This window comes from Scardinius erythrophthalmus, assembly GCF_964197995.2.
Source record: "Scardinius erythrophthalmus genome assembly, chromosome: 19".
NCBI lineage: Eukaryota > Metazoa > Chordata > Actinopteri > Cypriniformes > Leuciscidae > Scardinius > Scardinius erythrophthalmus.
Genome location: NC_138239.1, coordinates 12,788,528 through 12,810,416, shown reverse-complemented (window position 1 = coordinate 12,810,416; position 21,889 = coordinate 12,788,528). Strand labels below are relative to the sequence as shown.

Genomic DNA, 21,889 nt, shown 5'->3' with positions numbered 1-21,889 from the left:
GTGGCTTTCCTTGTGAATGCTGCTCATTGATTTACTGCTGTTCAAAGAGCACTTGGTCAGCCAGCGGTCAGCAGCAGGCACAGCTATTCGAACCCACAGAAACCTCATTTCGTCCAGTCCAGCACAGCCATAGAGAAACTTAGAGTTCATTGATGAGATCTTAAACTCTCACCGCCAAAAACTTCAGTCCCTTTGGCAACATAGGGCTGGACTTATTTTATGGCATATATTAAGTAATATTACATCCCTGTGTCTTGGAAACATAAACAAAAGCAGGGGGAAACGGTTGTGGGGTAAACATGCCAAATCTCTGTGGAGGAACTGTTCCTGTGGTTGGCGATTCGTGATTGATGCCTTTTGATTACAGTAAAAATATCTGTTAATGCAAACACAGGGAATATTTTGGACTCTGCCAATGTCAATAATCCTGCCCTGGGTCAAGCCGTCCTCAAGACCTTCACATCTCATTCATTTTGTCAGAGCGTATTAAGAGAGCTACTACTCAAAATCTACTTTCCCTTCTCCGATATGACTAAATTACCTTCTATTTATGCTCAGGCTATTTAAGTAGGCATAAAATAGGAATTTCCCTCGTTCTTGCAAGATTGCCTGGGGTATAGTAAAAGGGAAATAGATTGTTCTAAGCGGTTTGGTTGATGTGACCCTTTGTGACCATTTGTAGCCAGGTTAGGTTTCATGTTTGTCTTGCTGATTGGAGGCATAGGCATTGGTGGGAAGCATTTTGGCCCTTTTTAAACTGCATTTAAAACAAAAGTTATCTAATACCTCTTTGTACGGGTTAGTTGTAACCATTAGTTGTTTTACATTTTCTATGTTAAACATGGCCTTTTTCATTAGCTGCATTTTGGTTGTCTTTGGCATCTTAAAAGACTGTAGATCTTGCGTTCTTAAGCATACATGCTAACAACAATTCTCCTGTGTTTCAAATACTTTACAGTTTTACAGTTTTCTTTTTTAAGATCCTCTAATCATGCTTACAACAGCAAAAGGACAAGCCCTCTATATCAACCCATTTTTAATCAGTAAGACAACTCTGTTGTGGTTCCTTTTGACATTAATATTCAGTAACCTGATCCCAGGGTGAAATATGCACCACACATTTATTGCACATTTTTGAGAGGGGGATATAATCATTTAACAGCCTGCTCCCTATACATTGCTTACTCTTGCCAACAGATCTTTATTTTTTATTTTTTATTTTTTTTTAGGAATTTGTGTTTGCCATATGTTGCATAAATGCTTTTTTGGATCCATTACAGGTTGTTTTAATTTTGTTCCTGTTCCATGTCCAGAAGGATATCCTTTGGATTGCTTACCTTAGGCTAAAACTAAAGTCTTAAAGTGCCCCTATAATGGATTTTTGAAAATGACCTTTCATGTAGTGTGTAACATAGCTCTAAGTGAATGAAAACATCCTGCAATTTTTTTAATCTGAAAGTACACCGTATATATAGTTATTGTCTTGCAAAAGTAAGAGTCGACTCAATGTCAATGAAATGAATTTTTCAAACGAGTCATAAGCCATTTTGTTGTGACGCCATTTATTGCTCGCACAGACACCAGGGAAAAATGTAACCCCCTCAAACACTACAGCTGATTCCTGTGGATAATGGACAGCATCATGTCGAGAAGACGCTGTGCTCTACAATGTAAAGGAAAAGGCCGTTTTTTTTCACTGCCCAAGGACGAGCATGTGAAGAATAACTGGTTAAAATTCATCTTTACCATGATACCACAGCAGTATAATCCTAAACTTTTGCTGTGTTCCCTTTATTTTACTGACGACTGCTTCTCAAATCTCGGAGTTCAATGCAGGATTCGCATATCGCTTGCTCTTGAAAGATGGTGTTCAAAATACTTTGTTTTGAGTTGTATATTGTGTTGGTCTCCTGCTAACTGGTTAAATCACATTATTACTGTCTTACTGAAATACTTCTGCTAATCAGTTGTGGGCCACTATTACCTAAAACTGTCTCTAATGCAGATTGTCTGTCGTTCTCACTACTTTGAGGAAAGATTAAGCATGGAGCAAGATTTGTTTTACCAACGTTTATGTTACATCAGTCATTCACGTTAGAGCTCGGCTAATGTAGGCTATGCACTGTTATTGATACAGTTTCCACATGTTCACCGCAATAAATTAGAAAAATACTCGGTAAATAAATAAGTACAAGTAAAATAATCGGTTTGTTGATGGACATGCACTTGTTAATGCTGATGGTGAGGAATTACAGTTGCAACATCTCATAATGTGTACCTCAAACTGAGTAGTGTATCACTGAGAAACGTCCTGCTCGAGTCATCCTTGCGATGGAGGTTCAGGTTGAATAACTATTCTACCAGAAAGACTCGGGAGAATAAATACTGTGACAATTATACATTTATTAACAGCCCAGCAAGCAATAAATTTCTTTGGCATAGCCCCGTCCGTAGCTCGCAATCCGAGGGTCCGGACTCTGCATATCCTGCCTGAAGACGAAGGCAGGGGCGCAGCCAACCCCCTGTGAGGTATGGGAAGGGACCATCCTGGTGGTGGTGGTGGTGGTGGTGGGGAGGATGGAGGGAAGGATGGAGGTGAATAGAAGGGTCAGTATCTGCGAACTCAAACGTGTGTAAGTACCAATCATTTATACCTCGAGTATTAGAATATGATTGGATAGATGAGAAGGTAAAGTGACGTAACAACGTAACAGAGTCTTCCCGGCAGAACTTGCTAAAGCTTTCATTTCTTCCAGTGTTTCATCATCGCACTCTCGCTCAGATTGATATGGTAAAATCTACGTCATTGTTTGTTATTGTGTTTAGTCTACGGTGTAGGAAGCCTCAGGACAGCTGACGTTGTTATGGCAATGGCCGTTTTTGTTTTCGACACGCGCGCTGTACGCGGTAAACCAACCACAACAGACTGAGCTGTCTGGCCAATCAGGAATTTAGAGAGTTTCATCTGACGAGTCGTTTGAGAATCATTGAAAATTATTATGTGCAAATGTATATTATGAGAGAATGAAACCTGTTGTAGGAGACTCCAAAACAACATTAGCAAACTTTAAAATAGTGTAATAGGGGCACTTTAATTCCAAATTGACCCTATTTAGTTTCTCAATGCACGTTATTTGTCTTATTATGCCCAATTCAAACAGCGCGCATTATCTAAAGTAATATCAAAATGTTACATGGTAATATAAATGTTAATATAATTATGATAGTAATAACATATATCAAATGATTGAAAAAGAAGCATTAACATTGGGATATGTTGAGATGCTTTTGAGGGTGAAATGAATTTATAGCATCTATATCCCAATCAAAAAAGTAGTCCTCCACCCTTTCACTTGGTAATGTTATTTCATGTTAGCTTTAAATTGTGCTTTGAGTGATACTGTATTTGTCATGTGATTTATTTCTTAACACAACACAATAAAAATAACTAAAAAGTGTTTTTAAAATTATATGAAATGAAAAATAGGGTTTATTAATAATATAATATAATTAATATATAATGTAAGATAGGAAGAATTCTTTTTTGTAACCATCTTTCCAGCAGTTCAAGATTGCTTTAATGTAGGTGAATTTAGGTAGGTCATTGCAGCTGGATGTTGGTTTTGTATATGTAGGATAGTCTTAAATGTTCATGAGGTAATCCTGAGAGGCCGCTCATTGTGTGAACTGGTCTCATTGGTGTTTGGGCTCTGAGCTCATAGTGCCCCTCTGTGCTGGTAGATAAACATGTAGGGCCCCTTTGTAGGCAAACTTCAGTGGGAACCTTCGGGAAAAAATCAAGATCAGATTTGGAAAATGGGAAATGAGGGGTAAGGAGTGGTTGGGGAGAGCTAAATGTGTGTGCATGCACAGGTCACTGACTTTACGGCTCAGTGTCTGATCTCTCGCTTGTATTCATGAATGAAAATAGCCCTGGATTGAGAGCCTGTCAGTACTTTTAAAAAAATATTATTGTTTAAAAAGTTTTTCCTAAAATGATGTGTATGCTGTAGAGTTTGTCCCCATTTAAGGTCCTACTCAGCATCCCAAAACTTTCATAATGACCAATAAATACTTATAATAAAGAAGTGTTTCATGTTCACCAAGTCTGCATTTATTTGATAAAAAATACAGTAAAACAGTAATAATGTGAAGTATTATTACAATTTAAAAGAACTGTTTTCTATTAAAATATAATTTATGATCAAAGCTGAATTTTCAGCATTGTCTTCAGTGTCACATGATCCTTCAGAAATCATTCTAATGCTGATTTGCTGCTCAAGAAACATTTCTTATTATTATCAATGCTATATCAATATTATAAAAGTTATGCTGCTTAATTGCTTTGTGGAAACTGTAATCATCTTTTTACAAGATTCATTGATGAAAAGAAAGTTGAAAAGAACATTATTTGTTTGATTTCGTGACATTATAACTGTCTTTACTGTGACTTGATTGATTGATATGCCCTTGCTGAATAAAATCTTATCTTTTTATCTTCTCTTGACCTCAAACTTTTGAATGGTAGTGTATAACATCAACATTTTAGGCTAAAGAGCATCTGTCAGAAAGATTACTAGATAGAGCAGATTCAAACAGTCGTTTGGGAAATCATTATTTACTCATAATAGTTAACTCATAACTAGGGTTGCAAAGGGGCGGAAAATTTCCGGCAAATTTTCGGAAAGTTTCCGGCAAATTTTCGGAAAGTTTCCGGTAAATTTCCATGGAAAGTTAAGCTGGGGAAATTTGGAAATATTCATTACCACGGCAACCGCTTGCGCGTCCACTCTGAAAGTAACTGTACACATAAGAGACGGATAGATACATTATTTAAGGTTATTTCTATTCGTTAGAATATTGATATATGAACTTGTTGTCAAGTAAGCCCCGTTGCGAGCATGTGCGTCTCTCTAAACTTTCAGTGTGCTGCACTGCTCTGGTTGACTTATGCGCCTTCCCCCCCGAAAATATCACGTTAATTTTGAAAACATAATTATGACCGCCGCTAGCGTAGCTAGCGAAAGCGGTCATATAGGGATTGTCAAAGTTTTTTTTTTTTTTTTTTTTCGTCACCTTACTGAATTTTTCGTCAACGATACCAGGGACACCGAAGCACCGGGGAACATGAAATTTGGTGGGCATGTAGCCCCACTAGACTTCTAAGGAAAAATTTCGTTTGGTCCCCGGGGGCCACTCCCCCCCCGCGCTGGGCCCCCCCAAACCCCAAAAAATGCAGTTTTTCCTAAATAACTACCTGAACCGTGGCACCGAGGATGAAGAAATTTTTATGGTATGTTGGTCTACTAGACTTTTACGGAAAAATTTCGTTTGGTCTCCGTGGGCCACTTCCCCCCCCGCGCTGGGGCCCCCGTACATTTTTCGTCAACGATACCAGGGACACCGAAGCACCGGGGAACATGAAATTTGGTGGGCATGTAGCCCCACTAGACTTCTAAGGAAAAATTTCGTTTGGTCCCCGGGGGCCACTCCCCCCCCGCGCTGGGCCCCCCCAAACCCAAAAAAATGCAGTTTTTCCTAAATAACTACCTGAACCGTGGCACCGAGGATGAAGAAATTTTTATGGTATGTTGGTCTACTAGACTTTTAAAGAAAAATTTCATTTGGTCCCCGGGGGCCACTCCCCCCCCCGCGCTGGGGCCCCCGTAAATTTTTCGTCAACGATACCAGGGACACCGAAGCACCGGGGAACATGGAATTTGGTGGGCATGTAGCCCCACTAGACTTCTGAGGAAAAATTTCGTTTGGTCCCCGGGGGCCACTCCCCCCCCCGCGCTGGGCCCCCCCAAACCCAAAAAAATGCAGTTTTTCCTAAATAACTACCTGAACCGTGACACCGAGGATGAAGAAATTTTTATGGTATGTTGGTCTACTAGACTTTTACGGAAAAATTTCGTTTGGTCCCCGGGGGCCACTTCCCCCCCGCGCTGGGGCCCCCGTAAATTTTTCGTCAACGATACCAGGGACACCGAAGCACCGGGGAACATGAAATTTGGTGGGCATGTAGCCCCACTAGACTTCTGAGGAAAAATTTAGTTTGGTCCCCGGGGGCCACTCCCCCCCCCCGCGCTGGGCCCCCCCAAACCCAAAAAAATGCAGTTTTTCCTAAATAACTACCTGAACCGTGGCACCGAGGATGAAGAAATTTTTATGGTATGTAGGGCCCACTCTTAAGGGCCCACATCAACCTAGCCCATAATCACTCATTTGTGATTTGCGCCCCTCCCATAAAAAATGAAAATGCAATATTATTCTGCTTTAATCGCCCCTATCTTCAGTGGAGATGTTCAGAACTGCACCATATTTCATGTGTATGATTAACTTGACATCCTCTGGGGGTATCCTCTGCTAAGTTTTGTAGAATTTCATCCATGGGGGGGTATAAAATCAATTCATTTATGTGCACATTTTGTGACTGTACACTCATCGGCCTGTAGATGGTGCTGTTGAGCGAAGGGTTGCTGGTTTAGGATGATACTGTCACACACACACATGCAGGAATACAAACAAATGCAAGCATGCACACACACTGACATCCACACGCACAGACACACACCCATACACACACTTACAAATCCACATGCACAGACACACAAACACACACGCGCACACATACATACACGCACAGACACACACACACACACACACACACACACACACACACACACACACACACACACACACAGACAGACATGCACATACTATTACTTTTTTTAGGTATATACTTAAACACGCAATACAGCCAAATTACTCCACGTCATTTATTTTTGTGGAAAGCCAGTGCAGGCCTGAGCGGCGGTCGTATTTTGTACCGCGATGTGGTACATCTAGTTCTTTTTGTGGATCCTCTTGGTCTTTCTTCATGTTTCTTTGACAATTGTGTCTCAGTCTCACGCACGCTGCACGTGAGTTAACCACGCCTACTTATTTACATGTCACGGTATACACAGAATAAAATCTGTTACGGTTGACATTTTCTTCCGCGGTAACGATATATACCGTCATACCGCCCAGCCCTACTTATGTGGTAAATAAAGTTATGCTAGCTTATTGAGCATCTAACTTATCAGCTTGCTATCTACTAGATGAATACATTTGTATGTCATATTTGCAATTTAAACATTTAATAAATATATTTCCCCATAATATCATCAAAACTTACTTCACTTTGTTTAGTCCACAGGCTCAAATGTGTGCCTTCAATAGTCTTGTGCTTTGGGCTTCTGTACATGTGATGGAGGCATGCACAGTGCCAGTAGGGGGTGTGGTCACAATACCCATGCAGTAAGCAGTGTGCTATGTGCACGTGATTGAGGAATGGCATGGATATTCAAGTGTATTTGAATGGCATTTGTTTGTTTTAGTCAAGATTATGCTAAAATATACTTTCCTCAACTATATGTAAGTTCCCTATGAAGAGCCAACCTTCAACTTTGAAAATTCCCAGTTTATTCCCGTTTATTCCCATGGAAAGTTTCCATCTTTGAAAATTCCCAGAATTTTGCAACCCTACTCATAACTCATAATACATGAACTGATTTTTTTGGTTCTGTGAACTTGTCAAAAACATATCCATATTTATGTTTATACATCGTGTTATATATCTTGTTTATAGCCACAGAATCCACAAACAAGTCATATTATCTCTCTTTTTCATCACATGCCATTTGACTTTTATGTTGATGTTTGGCAGTGATTTTTGCCTAGCAATTTTCCATCAAACCCAAAACCCAGCTTTAAGCTGTAATGCACATATGGCACACAGTTTTGAATCTTGCATTTTGTCTCAGGCCCCTCTTAATGTGTATGTCTTTTTTTCACCCTGTCTTATCTTATCATTCTTGTACATCCACTGGTATTTTATGCAATGAAAATGATTTAACGTTTTGAACTTTTTGAATGGGTTTCATTGGTTCCTCCTCCCTTCGGCTTCCTTTTTATCTCTGCTGCATGTTTCTGTACCTTAAGGTCATATGCACTCCTTTTGGTCTTAGTGGTCCCCCTCCTGCTTCTCCGGCACCTCCACCACCTTTCATTTTTTTAAACTCCATTTTTATCTTCTTTAAAGATGTGAAGGTCAGTGGAGGTAGCGGATCTATTTTACTCTACTGAACACTACATTAAAACAATGTTAAAACAAATATTGGATATTCTTCCAAAAAATATATAATTAATTTCTAAAATCAAACAGTTTAAATATATATATATATTTGGGGTGTCATTTTTTTTATATGTTGCCTGTACAACAATTTATAAAAATATGTTAATTTGTCTTTCAACAAGAGTCCAATCTGAGGTAATCTACGAGACCATTAGGATTTGTTATTCCAGCACTTCTCATCATAAAACAGGTCTAAGTAATTAGCCATGTGCAACTACGTCAGTTGAGATATCTTTATTATTTTAGAAAGAGGAGAAGATGCAGTGTGCTCCAGAAACCATATATTGTGAGATGTCTCATGAAGGAGCACTTTGTCTATTTATGTCTTGAAGCTAATTTGAGTTATTTCTCTCTCCCCTCTGGTACTCCTCTCTCCCCCTGTCTCATCATTAACAGTTCTGCTCTCATAACTCATCACAGTGATAAATGCCTCAGCCTCACCCCACCTCAGTCCAGCTTCTTCTCTCTTCTTCTGTCATTCTTTTGTTTCTGTACAGTCCATTGTCTTTCTAATTCTTGCCCTTTCTCAGGTTCATACTGGTGAATTCAGCACCTGTAGGAAGATATTAATATCAAAGCCTGCCAAGCATTATCAGGATCTCCAGTTACTGCGATTATTCAATAGAGCGTAATTTTACTCCTTTCCAAAGAAATAATGAAGAACAAGATCAAGATGATGAAAGAAAACTTCTTATATGGAGCGCTTAACAATTTAAGTGCCTTCTGGATCCTTTACAATTCACATTCAGCTGTGATCAGAGCTCCACAATCGATCAAACTAAGCAGCTTTGTCTAATTATGTTATTTGCTGTATTTACTAGTTCTAGGTCATGATGACAGTATTGGCAACGGTCCTGGCCACCATGTGATGATGTACAATGTACATTGGGTTTGGTGTGAGAGCTTTATTCTTTTTCCCCCCTATTTTTCCTTCAAAGATGCGTCTGTGACAGAGAAGGATGTTTTTGGGCTAGATGGGCAGATTGAACACAAGCTGGCCTTCCTTCGAAAGCATGTGCCTCGGGGGACCAACCTGCTGCTGATTGGCCACTCCATCGGTTGCTACATCATCTTGGACATGATCAAGAGAGACCCAGATCTCAAGGTATAAGCACATGGATGAGAAGGCATTATCTGAACTAAAATGCAGTTAATGTAGCACACACCCTACCAGTTGCTGGATATGGTCTAGTTATTTTCTATAAATAATTTTATAATAATTAAACGTTGCAACACAATAAATGCATTTATCTGATTTGGAGTTTAAACTGAAGGTAAAATATTCACGTATTTAGAGGAATTTTAGCACATTCAAAGTCACCAAATAAAATCTTAATTTACATGATTGAATAAAATTTCAGCCCCCCAAAAAAAGGATTTGTCTAGATTATTCACATTTATTAACATCCTTGAAAACCTATATATTTGCTCATTGTGAATTAAAAAAAAAAGTTCCCCAATGACCGCTGACCCACAACCTCTTTCCTGTTTCTGTGCCCTGTCTAGAGTCTATCTACTGATTCTATTCGATTCTCCACATTAAACAGCATTGTACTGCTGTCTACAGAACCACCTCAGCGATTTGAAACTTGGCATTGTCAGCTCAGCAAGACAATGCCAATCAGCAGCAAACACTTCTGTTCCCTTTTCTTGCTGTGTAAAAGGTCAGGAGATTAAATAACATGGAAAAGAACCTTGATTTTCTTTCTTCCTCTGGGGTTTTCCTGCTCTAAGATGTGCTCCTTATCATTTTTTATTTTCAAGCATTTTCTCTACCCAGAAATCTTTTCCTTCTTCTCTCTTAATATCTTTTTTAGTGTTTGCCCTCACTAGTGGTGTGTTTTCCTCCTGGCAAAGGGAAATGGATTTTAGCTACATTAATGGGGCCAGTGCAGTTATGTGCCACTTTTTTTGCAGTGCGATAAAAATATGCTCTGATAGTTTTGGAAACATTCCACATCCAAACCACTTTTAGTCTAGACCTAAAGCTGGTCTTTTTTCTCTTTAATGATGACACAATCACGCTCATCGATTCGAAGGTCCTCTTTCATAATTTATAAAAAATATGCTTCATTCCAGGTAATTAAAACATTGCCAACCATGTAGACCTTTTGTTTCTTTCAAAATTCGAATCTGTTCTTTTTGAATTATGCCGTGGCTCAGAGCAAACATGCACAAAAGGAGAAAAGATTTTCTCTAGTTCCAGATTGCAGGCTGCCAGGAAGCCAACCTGGTGATTATGCCTGGTAACATATGATGTGTGATAATCAGAAACTGTTACTATGGGCTCTAGATATTTATTTTGGAGTAGAAGAGACCAGTCTGTGTAAATGATGGTAGGGGCTTCTTTAGTGCTCTTCTGGAGGAGAAGCTTTGCAGATTTCAGCTTCAAACCAGGAGCAGCATGAGGTAGGTTGGAAAACCTTCCTAAAACTTGAGGAAGTGTTTGATTCACTGCACATGGAGGTGCTAAATTGTTTGTCTCTGTCATGAGTCCAGTTCAAAAGTCTTCCCTGTTGCCTTTGAAGTACTTACTTGTTGTAACAAAGTGACACCGTATATGTGCCAGTTGTAGAATAGATGGTCTAAAGAGAGCAATTGATTTGTTGCTGTGAGGCTGCAGCAGGGATTGGAAATCTACAGTTCTTTTTCCAGCCAACACCTCAGCCTGAGGTAGAGCGCTAGGGACCGTTAGGTGAGGAAAGTGCTTTATGACTCCTCCTGCTGCAGCCATCTTGCCATGTGCCCTGCGAAGGTGATGTCATTTCCAATGTTGTTTGCATAGATGTAAAGTTTGGTTTAACAGCTGTTGGCTGAAGTGTTGCTTTACATTTTATTAGTGTCATAGACATGTTGGTTAATTACTCTGATTGCAGTTAAAAAATAGATTAAAGGAACACTCAAGTTTCCCTGACACAAAAATGTGTCTTTCTCTTCCCAGACATGAGGACTTGGATGTGTGGCTTAACTTGTAGGCAAGTGTGTCGCAGCGTTCTGGGTGGGCCTCTGTTTGGGGAGCAGAGGTCAGACCGACAGTCCTGAAGTATTGGTGTGATTTCATACTTTACTCAAATAAAACATTGTTACAGTCACAGCTTGAGCCAAACACAAGCGTAAACATTACAGCACACAGACCTGTCTCATATTACCCTCACAACATCTTCAGATTTTAATGCTCCCAGACGTGACCATGGACTGTCCAGCCCATTGGAGTCACACGGTTGTGAAAACTCAAGATTTTTTGGATGTTCGGTCTGGCACGCAAAGGGCAGTGGTTTCTCTCAGCCTGGTAGAGCGTGAGGGGCATGATGGCCTGGCTTGGTGCATTCATTCATCAAAATGAAAGTGACATCATGGGATTTCCCTCCTGCTTCCCATCGGGATCCATGAGGAAATGACCAGTCTTTTCCTAAGGGTAGCGGTGACAAGGAGCTTTTGACTTCAGGTGGACCTTTTCACACACTTCCAACAGAGTTCAATACACCGCCTTTTCTTCTGCAAGGCATCAATCGAAAGGACGGAGTGGTGCTAACGTGAGGAGAGGCGGTCGTTGCATCACGATTACCATTGAGATACTCACTGTTAGTGGTTGAGTTGAAAGAGATGTGGTCTGGACTGCCGTATGATCCATCATGCTGTCTGAAGCTCCAGTAGATCTGTGCATCATTAACATTCCTCCACTATCAGATTGCACCCTCACATCACAGATCCGTGGAAGTCAGATTGTGACGTTTAAACTCTCTTCGCCCCTTCTCCAGATGCAGATCGCTCCTTCCCCCTTCCTGACCTCAGCAGTACCAGAGAAGAAACCCTCTAGAAGTAGAAGTGCGTGTGTGTATGACTGGCCGTCTGTCTCTCTGATTAAAGAGCCACTCCCAGAGACTCTGTCAGATTTTTCTGTGTTCTTTGTTACATTCCTGTGACCTCCAGGAAGAGGAACTGCTTCTTGTCAAAAGCACTACTTGCACATCAAAGATCACCTGCTCCGCACACAACTCCCTCTTCTTCACCTTTCCCTTTCTCTTTCACTGCTACCCCCCCCCCTCTCTCTCTCTCTTTGTCTGACAAATGATGGGCATCAGGATGAGCAGTGAAAGGCCGATGAAAAGTATTATGTGAGAGGTTTGTATGCTTCCTGTATCCGTATTTGTATTAGATAGCTGTGTATAGATTTATTAGTGGCCACTATCACTAATACTATTACTCATACTTAGAACACCTTAGTAGCTGCATTGTAGAATCCTGACAAACAAAGGATTCGAACATTCTAACAAAACACCCTACAAACTGCACTGCAACAAAACATCTTAGCAATTGTATAGCAACCTGCTAACAACTGCTCAGAACATCTTACCAACTGGATAGTAGAGTCTTAGCAACCACCCAGAACACTGTAGGTTTTACAAGCATCATTCACATTCACTCCAGAAAATGTAGTTTATAGTTGAGTAAACTGTATAGGTTTTTTCTTCGCACACATAAACAGAGCAACTAATTTGATCTCCATTCTGAAATTGGCTCAATTGTAATTGTTATGACAGAGGAACTCTGGGATGTGAATCGCTCATCCATTCGGATTTTGATATCTTTCCCACTGACAGCAATATATATTTTTCAGTTCCTTAAGGCCCGTTCAGATGATAAATTCAGCAGCAGCAGAACTTTGCCCGTTCGCCTGTTGCTGGGGCGTGATGAAACCAGCACTCTTTCAGGATTGCAGAACTAGCTGAGTTTGAAGTTTAGTGGTTTGAAGCTGAATAGATTGCATTTGGCACTGCTGACAAAGAATTGTGCTGGCTATCACATATTTTACACAAGAGAATTGAAGATATTGCACTGTTTAGTTTCATTGAAAAATACTTGGCTGCAACTGCAAAGGATTGTAGAGACAGATGAAGCACATCCACTCTGTCTTACTCACTGAATGAGTCTAGCTGCCTTCTACTCAATGGCCAAACAGAGGCAGGTGTTTCCTGTTTCTGGAAGTCTCTCTCTCTCTCCACTCTGTTCCCTCCTTCCCTTGTCTCTCCTATCAATTTCATAATATAGCGAGAGCACAGGCACGTCATTTTTCTTAGCTTGATAACTCTTAAGCATTGAAATTAAGACATGTCATTTGTTATGATTATAAGTGCTTGCAATGCTGTCGTAAATATTATGCGTTACATCTCAGTATGTAACATATTGTTTGGCTGTTCTTGGTTTTCTGCATAAGTGTCAGTTACTTAACCTGACCAAATGTAAATGGGCCAAGAGAAAGTGCAGGAATTGAAATGACCCTGGTTCATTTAAAAAATCTCCATATGTACTTCTCATCCTTAGGTTGTAAAGGCAGTGATGCTCTTCCCCACGATTGAGCGCATGGCCTGTAGCCCTCAAGGAAAGGTCATGACCCCTGTGCTCTGTCGACTGCGGTACGCCTTCTATTTGCCCATCTTCCTGCTCTCCCTCCTTCCAGAGAGGCTGAAGATCAGCATGGTGCATCTGGCCCTGAGGAATTTATACACACTGGACACCTCCATCATCCCATCCACCGTCAGCCTGATCAATGTAGACTGTGCTGGTGAGTTTCCTTGTGTTCTCAACTGTAAACTTTTTACTGTATTGTTTGAATAGAACAAGCTATAAAATGCACTATAATGTGTATTGGGTGGTTTGATATATTGATTGAACAATGTTTTTTTCAATAGCCAATTGATAGGCAGCCAATATACATTTATATATATTTATAATTGTATATGAATTGTGTGTGTTTCTATGTATATATGTGAATATATATGTAATCCTTTGTTTGTTAATTAAAGAAATTAGTTCAGTGTAGGACTCATAGCTCGGTTTAACTAATTTTACCATAATTTATCGGTTATTCCATAATTTGAATCCATTTGGCAAAATTCCCCCCTCCCTCAGAAAGTTACTTGGCCCAGAAATATCTACTGCTCATGTTTTTTTCTTGTTGGGATGCATCTCAGCATTTGATGCATCTTTTGTAGCGTCTGCAATATTCTGAGCACTATAAGACACTGCTAAAGTGTAACATATTACACTTTAGGTTGTCTCACGCAACCTTTCTGTTCACCTCAGTGATGTCCCCTCAGGTCTCCATTTCCATCTCTCTCAGTTAGGAGTCTGCTCCAAAGATCTAATCCTTGTTTCAATGAGGTGCTGAAACCTTTCAGAAGTTCACATGTTGGCATCCCTCCAAACCTTGACTGTTCAGATGCGTTGCTCTCTCTTTTTATCAGACGATAAGAAGTATATCACCACTTCAAAGATGACTCGCCCGATTTAGTTGAGATAAAGTCGAGGCCGAAGAGAGGGAAAACGCAAATAATATTTGAGTGGCAGCCAAGAGAGCAGTATCTCACAATGTTTTGAATAAAGTTTTATTTATCATAACTCATATTTGATCCCCAGGGCTTTCTGTACATGAACTAATGGTGCAGATGAAGTGTTGTGAGTAGGAGTAATTAAGAGGCCTCTCCAGCGAGCAAGAGAGCGAACGGACCGCTAACGCAGTCTCTCTCTAGGTGAAAGGCTGAGTGTTTTCCCTGTCTGTCCTGGGAGGAGAGTGATGGATGTTGTGATGGCCGGAGAGTCTCTGCCAAAGAGGCCTCAGTCGAGCCCAGAGGCATTAGTGTGAGCTCCACTCTCTAGTCGCTCCGAAGAACCAGTTTTCTCACTCGCTCGCCCTTCTTTTCTCCTTTTTGTCTGTTTTTTATGCTGTCAGCTCTACCTTTAGTTTCCTTCTCCCTGCGTTGCGCAGGGATTTGGAGGTTTGCTTCTGACAGTGCTTGTAAGCATGCTTTTAATCATTAGCACTTCTCATGTAGTGTCAATTGGAATGGATTTTGCTTTTTTTTTTTCCATCTGAACAAAATGTTCAAGTGAAAATTTCTTCCCCTTTCCTTATTAAAAACCAACAAATGTTGGAATACTGCTGCAAGGAAGTTTAATCTCTTGTTATTCATCGAAAAGGCCAGGTGGTCCTGTATGTACACATGTGCATGCGTGCGTTTTGTACCATTGAGTGCTGGCCCGTGACTGCATACGAAAAGCTGCTCTGACTCTCTGTCTTGTATTACATCTGTAATTAATGGCGAGTTGACAGACTTAATTAAGAAAGCATGTTGCTATTAGCTGGAACTTCCTGGGCACATTTAAGGATTTATTTGCTCAGAAATCCCTTTCCTTGAAACTGAGAATGTTGATATTTTGATGTTAACTGCATGTGGAGCATGCACACAGTGTCTGTCATGCAGACATCAAGGTTCTGCATCTAGGAGCGTAAACGTCAATGAGGCGTGCCTGCTCGCAGATCCACAGGGAAAGTGGCTATGGAACGGTCTCTAATATGCTTTATCCTTTCAGTAGTCTGCAACACTCCACTTCACACAGCTTCTGTTTTCACTCACCTAACTACTTATGCCAGTTCTCATGACACGGTTTTATGATTGAACACTTTTGCACTCTTCTATCCAGGCTTCTGTTGGCCTCATTTATGAGAAGCGGGAGATTTGACCCACCATCTCTGGAGATGCAGTTTGAACTCCTCTGTCTTTAGTTCCTTTTGCTGTTCCGATCATAATTTGACTCACCTGGGAAAGCGGGAAAACAGAGCGTAGCGGCAAGTAGCTCCCTTTCCTGTTAGAGCGGAACAAAGTTAACGTCGACCTGATTTTGGAACCTAGAGGCTAAACTCGTGAACTTCTTATCTGCCACCTTACTTTTGAGTCATATTCACTTCCTCCTCCGGCCACCTGTTTCTGCTTATATGTGGAACACCTTTACATTGCTAGACTTATTACTGAACAAAACACAAAATTGCTTGGCTGTTGATCAATTGTTGTTTCTTCCTGGATTTTCTGTTCATCATAGATTTTTAAAACAATGGGAACATCTAGCAGTACATTACTGTAACTTCCTTCTTGCTTTTTCCAGCGAGTCTTTAAATTAACATTTTTGTCATCATTTACTCATTCTCAAGGTAATCCAAACCTGTATGACTTTTTCTTCTGTGGAACATAAAATAAGATATTTTAAGAAATATCTCAGTGTTTTTTTTTTGTCCGTGCAAATCCGTGGTTGTGTTATCAACATTCTTCAAAATATATTTTGTGTTCTGTAGAATAAAGAAAATCATACCGGAACGAGGGTGAATAAATTCATAGAAGTTATACTAGTATTTGCCTGCACATCACCATTAGATGGAGCAGGACACAATAAAAAGATGCAGTGCTCAATGTGGTGACTAAAAAGTGCATCTTATATTCTCATTGTAACAGTTATGCAAAATCAATTTTATAGCTTCAAATACGCTGTTCCACAAAACATAATTAAACCTCTTGGAACAAGTGTTTAATTACACTTCTTATAACTTACACTTACACTTTATAAACTTATATACAAGTACAAAGAAGCTTGTTGCATCTGTTTTCAATGTGAAAAGGGTTAGTTCAGCCAAAAATGAAAATTATCTCATAATTTACTCATCCTCAAGCCATCCTAGGTGTATATGACTTTCTTCTTTCAGCCAAACACAATTGGAGTTATATTAAAATATATCCTGTCTCTTCCAAGCTTTATAATGGGAATGAGTAGCGCCTGAGATTTTAAAGCTCAAAAAAGCACATCCATCCATCATAAAAGTAATCCATACGGCTTCAGGGGGTTGATAAAGGCCATCTGAAGTGAAGCTATGTGGTTTTATATAAAAAATATCCATATTTACAACTTTATGAACTTGAATCACTGGCTTCCGTACACAAGTCGAGTTCCGGCCAAAGTGCAGGAGAGCAAAACAAAACGTGTGGACGAATGTTACCGGAAGCTATAAATAGGGATATTTTTGAAGGATTTTTGATATTTTGATATATATTTTGAAGCTTCGCTTCAGAAGGCCTTTATGAACCCCATGGAGCCGTATGGATTACATTTATGATGGATGGATGCGCTTTTTGGGCCTCAAAATCTCAGTTACTATTCACTCCCAGTATAAAGCTTGGAAGAGCCAGGATATTTTTTTAAATAACTTTGCTTGTGTTTGGCTGAAAGAAGAAAGTCATATACACCTAGGATGGCTTGAGGGTGAGTAAATTATAGGATAATTTAATTTTTGGGGGTAAACTAAGCCCTTAAGAGTTAAACTGCAATATATTTGGTTTTGACTATCCTACAATTCTTTTTGTTTTTTTCTATAAAGATTTAAATGTCATCTATTGTTATCTTACTGTCTGTAATGACCACAGAACTGATGAGAACTTGATGTTTGATTTCATTATCTGTTGAATGTTTGAAGGATGAGGATTTTCACATACATCATTTACTCCATTTGAAAATCGAGTGTTGAGACTTGATCACGTCAAAGCTGAATACATAGATTCCTGATTTTCCACACTTCATAGAGCGTTGTGCTGCCTGATATTGAAGGTTTGTCATTTTATGACATTGTGTCCATGGGCTAGTCATTTATATTATTTTTATATTATTATTTTACTTGAGATCCAAGAACCACATCTGCAACTCTTGTGTTGGCCCAGAGGGCAGTAAAAATCCCTCAAAAATGTGTGTTTTTTTCATCCAGTAAAAAAACATTACATACTCATCCAGTATGTAACAACAGTCATTTTCTCATTGTGGTTTTGATATGTTGCAGAACAGTTGACCCTCTCTAATAATAGGGTCATGCTGAAATTGTAATCTCTTTAAAAGTTGTTACATGGTCATAACTAAAGTAGCTATCGTTAATTTCATAACCAGGGCATCAGGTGTGATCTGTCATGAAAAAAGCACAAAGTGTTGAATAGGAATATCCTGTTCATTACGGGTATGAATGAAAATGTGATGACATTATAACGCAAGGTTTGTTTATTAGAGTAACTCCCCAAAATGTCGGCTCTCCGAACTACTTGAGATGCAATGGATCATGGCCACCCACCTTGTGTTCTTTTTAACGTAATGAAAAAAGAAATCTGTATTGTATTTCAGTTTATGTGGATTTCTATTACGACATGTGTTATTGAATTGGAAGGGAGAATATAATTGTCACATTCGCTTAGCTCTTTTAAAGGGAAATATAATAAAGAGAAGCACATTGCGACTTTGTGGTCTGTGCAAACGGTGGAGAAACTGGACGATACGCTGTTCTTTCTGTGTCCGTGGACTTCAGACGGTTCTGCCGTCATGAACTTGTCTTGTTTGTGTTACTAATGCAAAGTGACTGGAAAAAAAGACGTAAATAAATGGTTTAAGACCCAATAGGAATGTGTGGTGTAAAATAATTGGGAAGCAAATGCAAAGAGTATAGAGGCACATTAGGCACAGTGGAAGAAGAAAACGTTTTGTTCCCAACCCGCATCTTGAACTGAACAGGATGGAACATTTAAAAGCTTTTGTTTGTTTGTGAGGCTCATGCTGCCCCTTGAATCACTACAGTCTTTTGCAATTGATTTGTTTTTTATAAATCTTTGAAGATTAGGCATTAGTTTGATTTATTATTGAACATTTGGCTCAGTTATGAAGTATCACAGCTTGAGCTTGCACTGTGCATATAAGATTTTGATATGAAATACTTTAGGGGAGTTGGCAATTTCAACATATACATTTACTATACAGCAACTTTTTAAAAAATGAAAAATTCATAATTTATCAAAGTATGATGACCTAATATCCATTGAAATCTTGATGCTAATGAAGAAAGTCCATAGACGCGTCATGTGTCAACTGCCCATCTTGATTTTGTGCCTTGCCACATGAAGGTACCCAGGACGCTAACAGGAGACACTGAAATATCTGCACATGTTTGTCTGTTTGCATCTTTGTGTGTCTGTGTCCGCGTTTTTGCGCCCAGATCCCTCGGTTCTACCTCTCCAGACAGTTGTTAACTAGGTGCATGTGTGAGGATGTGTAAAATTGACTGGAATGCTGTGCCCTGCCAAACCCCCCATCCCGATACCCCCCTGGAGATAAGTGAGATAGAACAGGGGATGTCTCGCAGATCGCTGCCCCAAGACTGGCACACCCATCTCCCTCAAAAGATCTCAACCTCTCTTTTTCCCCCTACCTTCTCCTCATGGGTTTTTCCTCCTATCTGTCATCCCACCTTTTCAATTTATACAACACTTTAATATACGAAGTGTATCAATGGACTGTGATGATTATGAAAGTAATTGTCACACAAATAAGGTTAAAATTCTCTACTTTGACTGTCACTTACAGTGTGTTCACACACACAACTTAAGTAAAGTCATTTATTTACGTTAAACTAGTAGACATAAAATGTTTGATTTAAGTGGTTTTCTAAACTGATATTTCATAGGGTTGTAAAACATCAATTTAATATTCTAAATGTTAAAATTTCTTAATATTTTAATTAGTCAAGTCCACTCTCATTTCCCACTCTTGATTATTTATTTTTTTAACCCAGCCACCTGAATATTAATAAGAGGTCTGTCTGTCTGTTTGTCTGTCCGTCCGTCCGTCATCACAGAATGATTCTGTTCCAACTTTTTATGTATTTTCAGCAATTTAGCCTTAATTTCTCGTTAAAAAACATTGTTTTTTTTATATGTTCTTCATTCCCAATCTAAAGAAATGGTCCCATCTCCTCTTTTCATTACATTTCATTATTTTTATGTAATTTCGTGAATTTAAATCAGTAAAGTGGATTGCTCTGCATTCACAAAGTAACAACCTGTATCAAGGATTTAGAATTAATCAAACTCTTAAAGTACCAGAAATATGTCAACTAAAAATGTTCTTATTTGGATATATAATATGTAATCGAGATTTAAAGGGCACAATGATTGCAGTTATCTCACATATCATGATTTGATCGAAAAACTGCAACAGGCTTCCTGATTATTTACTTACATTCAAAGATTTTTGTATTTGAATCATAGGGTAAAGGTAAGGGAAATGCAGTGAACTTTACTCTTCTGTAAAACCCTCTAGTTTAAACATCCTCTGATCCAGTTTACCTCAGTGGGTGGAGATGTTGTTTGTGATGTGTTTAGTGTAATAAAATTAGATGCCTTAGTAAGTCTTCTATGTGTTCATTGTGTTCTATGGCAAATATTTGTTTGCACCTCATCTCAAATGACTCATGTCTCCCTTTAGTACACATCAAAATGCAAAGGAAAGCTTACATATAACTTTAACATTTATTTGGAAGCAAAAAGCAGCCAACCCAAACACTTAAGTGACTCTGAAACCTCTCTGATGCTGGGAATAAAGGAGACATTCTACCATGGGTCCCTCTTGCTCAGTTCTTTGAAATATGACTGGCACACTCTGTTTTCTTTTTTGTGTGAAGGCACGCATTGAAGGAAGTTACTGATCAGACCTGAAGCTAGATTTGTACTCTTTAATGATCGGTTGTCATGGTCTTACTAAGATGTTTAGCACCAAAAAGCACACCTTAAGTTGTTAAGTTATGTTTTTTAGCATGTTGCTAGGCTGTTGCTATGGTTCTGGGGGTTGTTTACTGGTTGCTTGTTTACACATATGCATGTGTGCAGTATGAATACACTTTGGACATACATCCGCCATGTTGCCACTGTCATGTGACCTACAACATCAGATACACACTTTAGAATCTCGATAGAAGCAGTATCATCTGGGTATTTGGGATCATCTGGGTTTTATGAATACTTTGGATTCGGACATGGTACTAATTTGATGTACGGCTTTTTTGCATACTATTTAGTAGGGAAATATTCATACCAAGGACTGTAATAATTCTTTTCGCAACCACCACTAATGAAATGTGGAAAAACCCTTCGTTTGCACAGAAGGCTTTCATTCAGTTTTCCCCATTTCCAAAAATCATTTCCTCTGTAAAAATATAGTGCTGAATTAAACTCTCCAGTCTGAAAGAGGAAACATTAAGAATGAACTTACTAATGAAACATGGCGTAACTTTAAATTATTTTAAACATTTTTTCCCTGTGCTTTTCTGCTTTGAGAAAGGGATAAAATTGATTACTTGCCTTTTTAGTATGTGGCTCTCGGTCTTGTGAAATGTGTTAACAGTGCTGGATGATATAGTACACGGCCATGATTAATATGATAGCATTAGAGCCGTGCGGATGTGTGATCATACCCACACTTCCTTTTCACTCAGTGGAAGCAAGTCATTTGAGGAGTTTTTCCTTACACACACACACACACACACACACACACACACACACACACACACACACACACACACACACACACACACACACACACACACACACACACACACACACACACACACACACACACAGATGCTTTCTTCATGCACCCACACACACATGTACACACTTCCTCCATAGTCTGAGGGTGAACAATCATCAACAGAATGTCCTGATGAGAAAGGATATTAACACATCTCTTGGCCAAATGTTTGGCCCGCGCAAGATCAGGATCACTCTCTTTGAATTGTTGCCAAGGGCATCAAGGTCAAGCAGCTTGTATTTGCTTATGGATCTCAAGATTGTGTGTGTGTGTGTGTGTGTGTGTGTGTGTGTGTGTGTGTGTGTGTGTGTGTGTGTGTGTGTGTGCGCGCGCTCCTGGTAAACCCTACATCATGGGGGCAGAATTTCCTCACGAAGATGGCAATATCCGAAATCCTTGTCCTTGTGGGAATGTTTTTTGGTCCCCATGAGGAAAACCGCTTATAAATCATACTAAGTGATGTTGTTTGAAAATGTAAAAATGCATAAA

At 39.4% G+C, this 21,889-nt stretch overlaps 1 protein-coding gene across 3 annotated transcripts in view; it reads left to right on the top strand.

The window, feature by feature from the left end:
• The window catches only part of ldah (lipid droplet associated hydrolase), a 41,269-nt gene that overhangs the window by 14,158 nt on the left and 5,222 nt on the right, over positions 1-21,889 (top strand). For all 3 annotated transcript variants that reach the window (XM_081347581.1, XM_081347580.1, XM_081347579.1), the window contains exons 4-5: positions 9,121-9,287; positions 13,505-13,745. In XM_081347581.1, the coding sequence (XP_081203707.1) occupies positions 9,121-9,287; positions 13,505-13,745 (408 nt within the window). The remainder of the gene's footprint in view (positions 1-9,120; positions 9,288-13,504; positions 13,746-21,889) is intronic.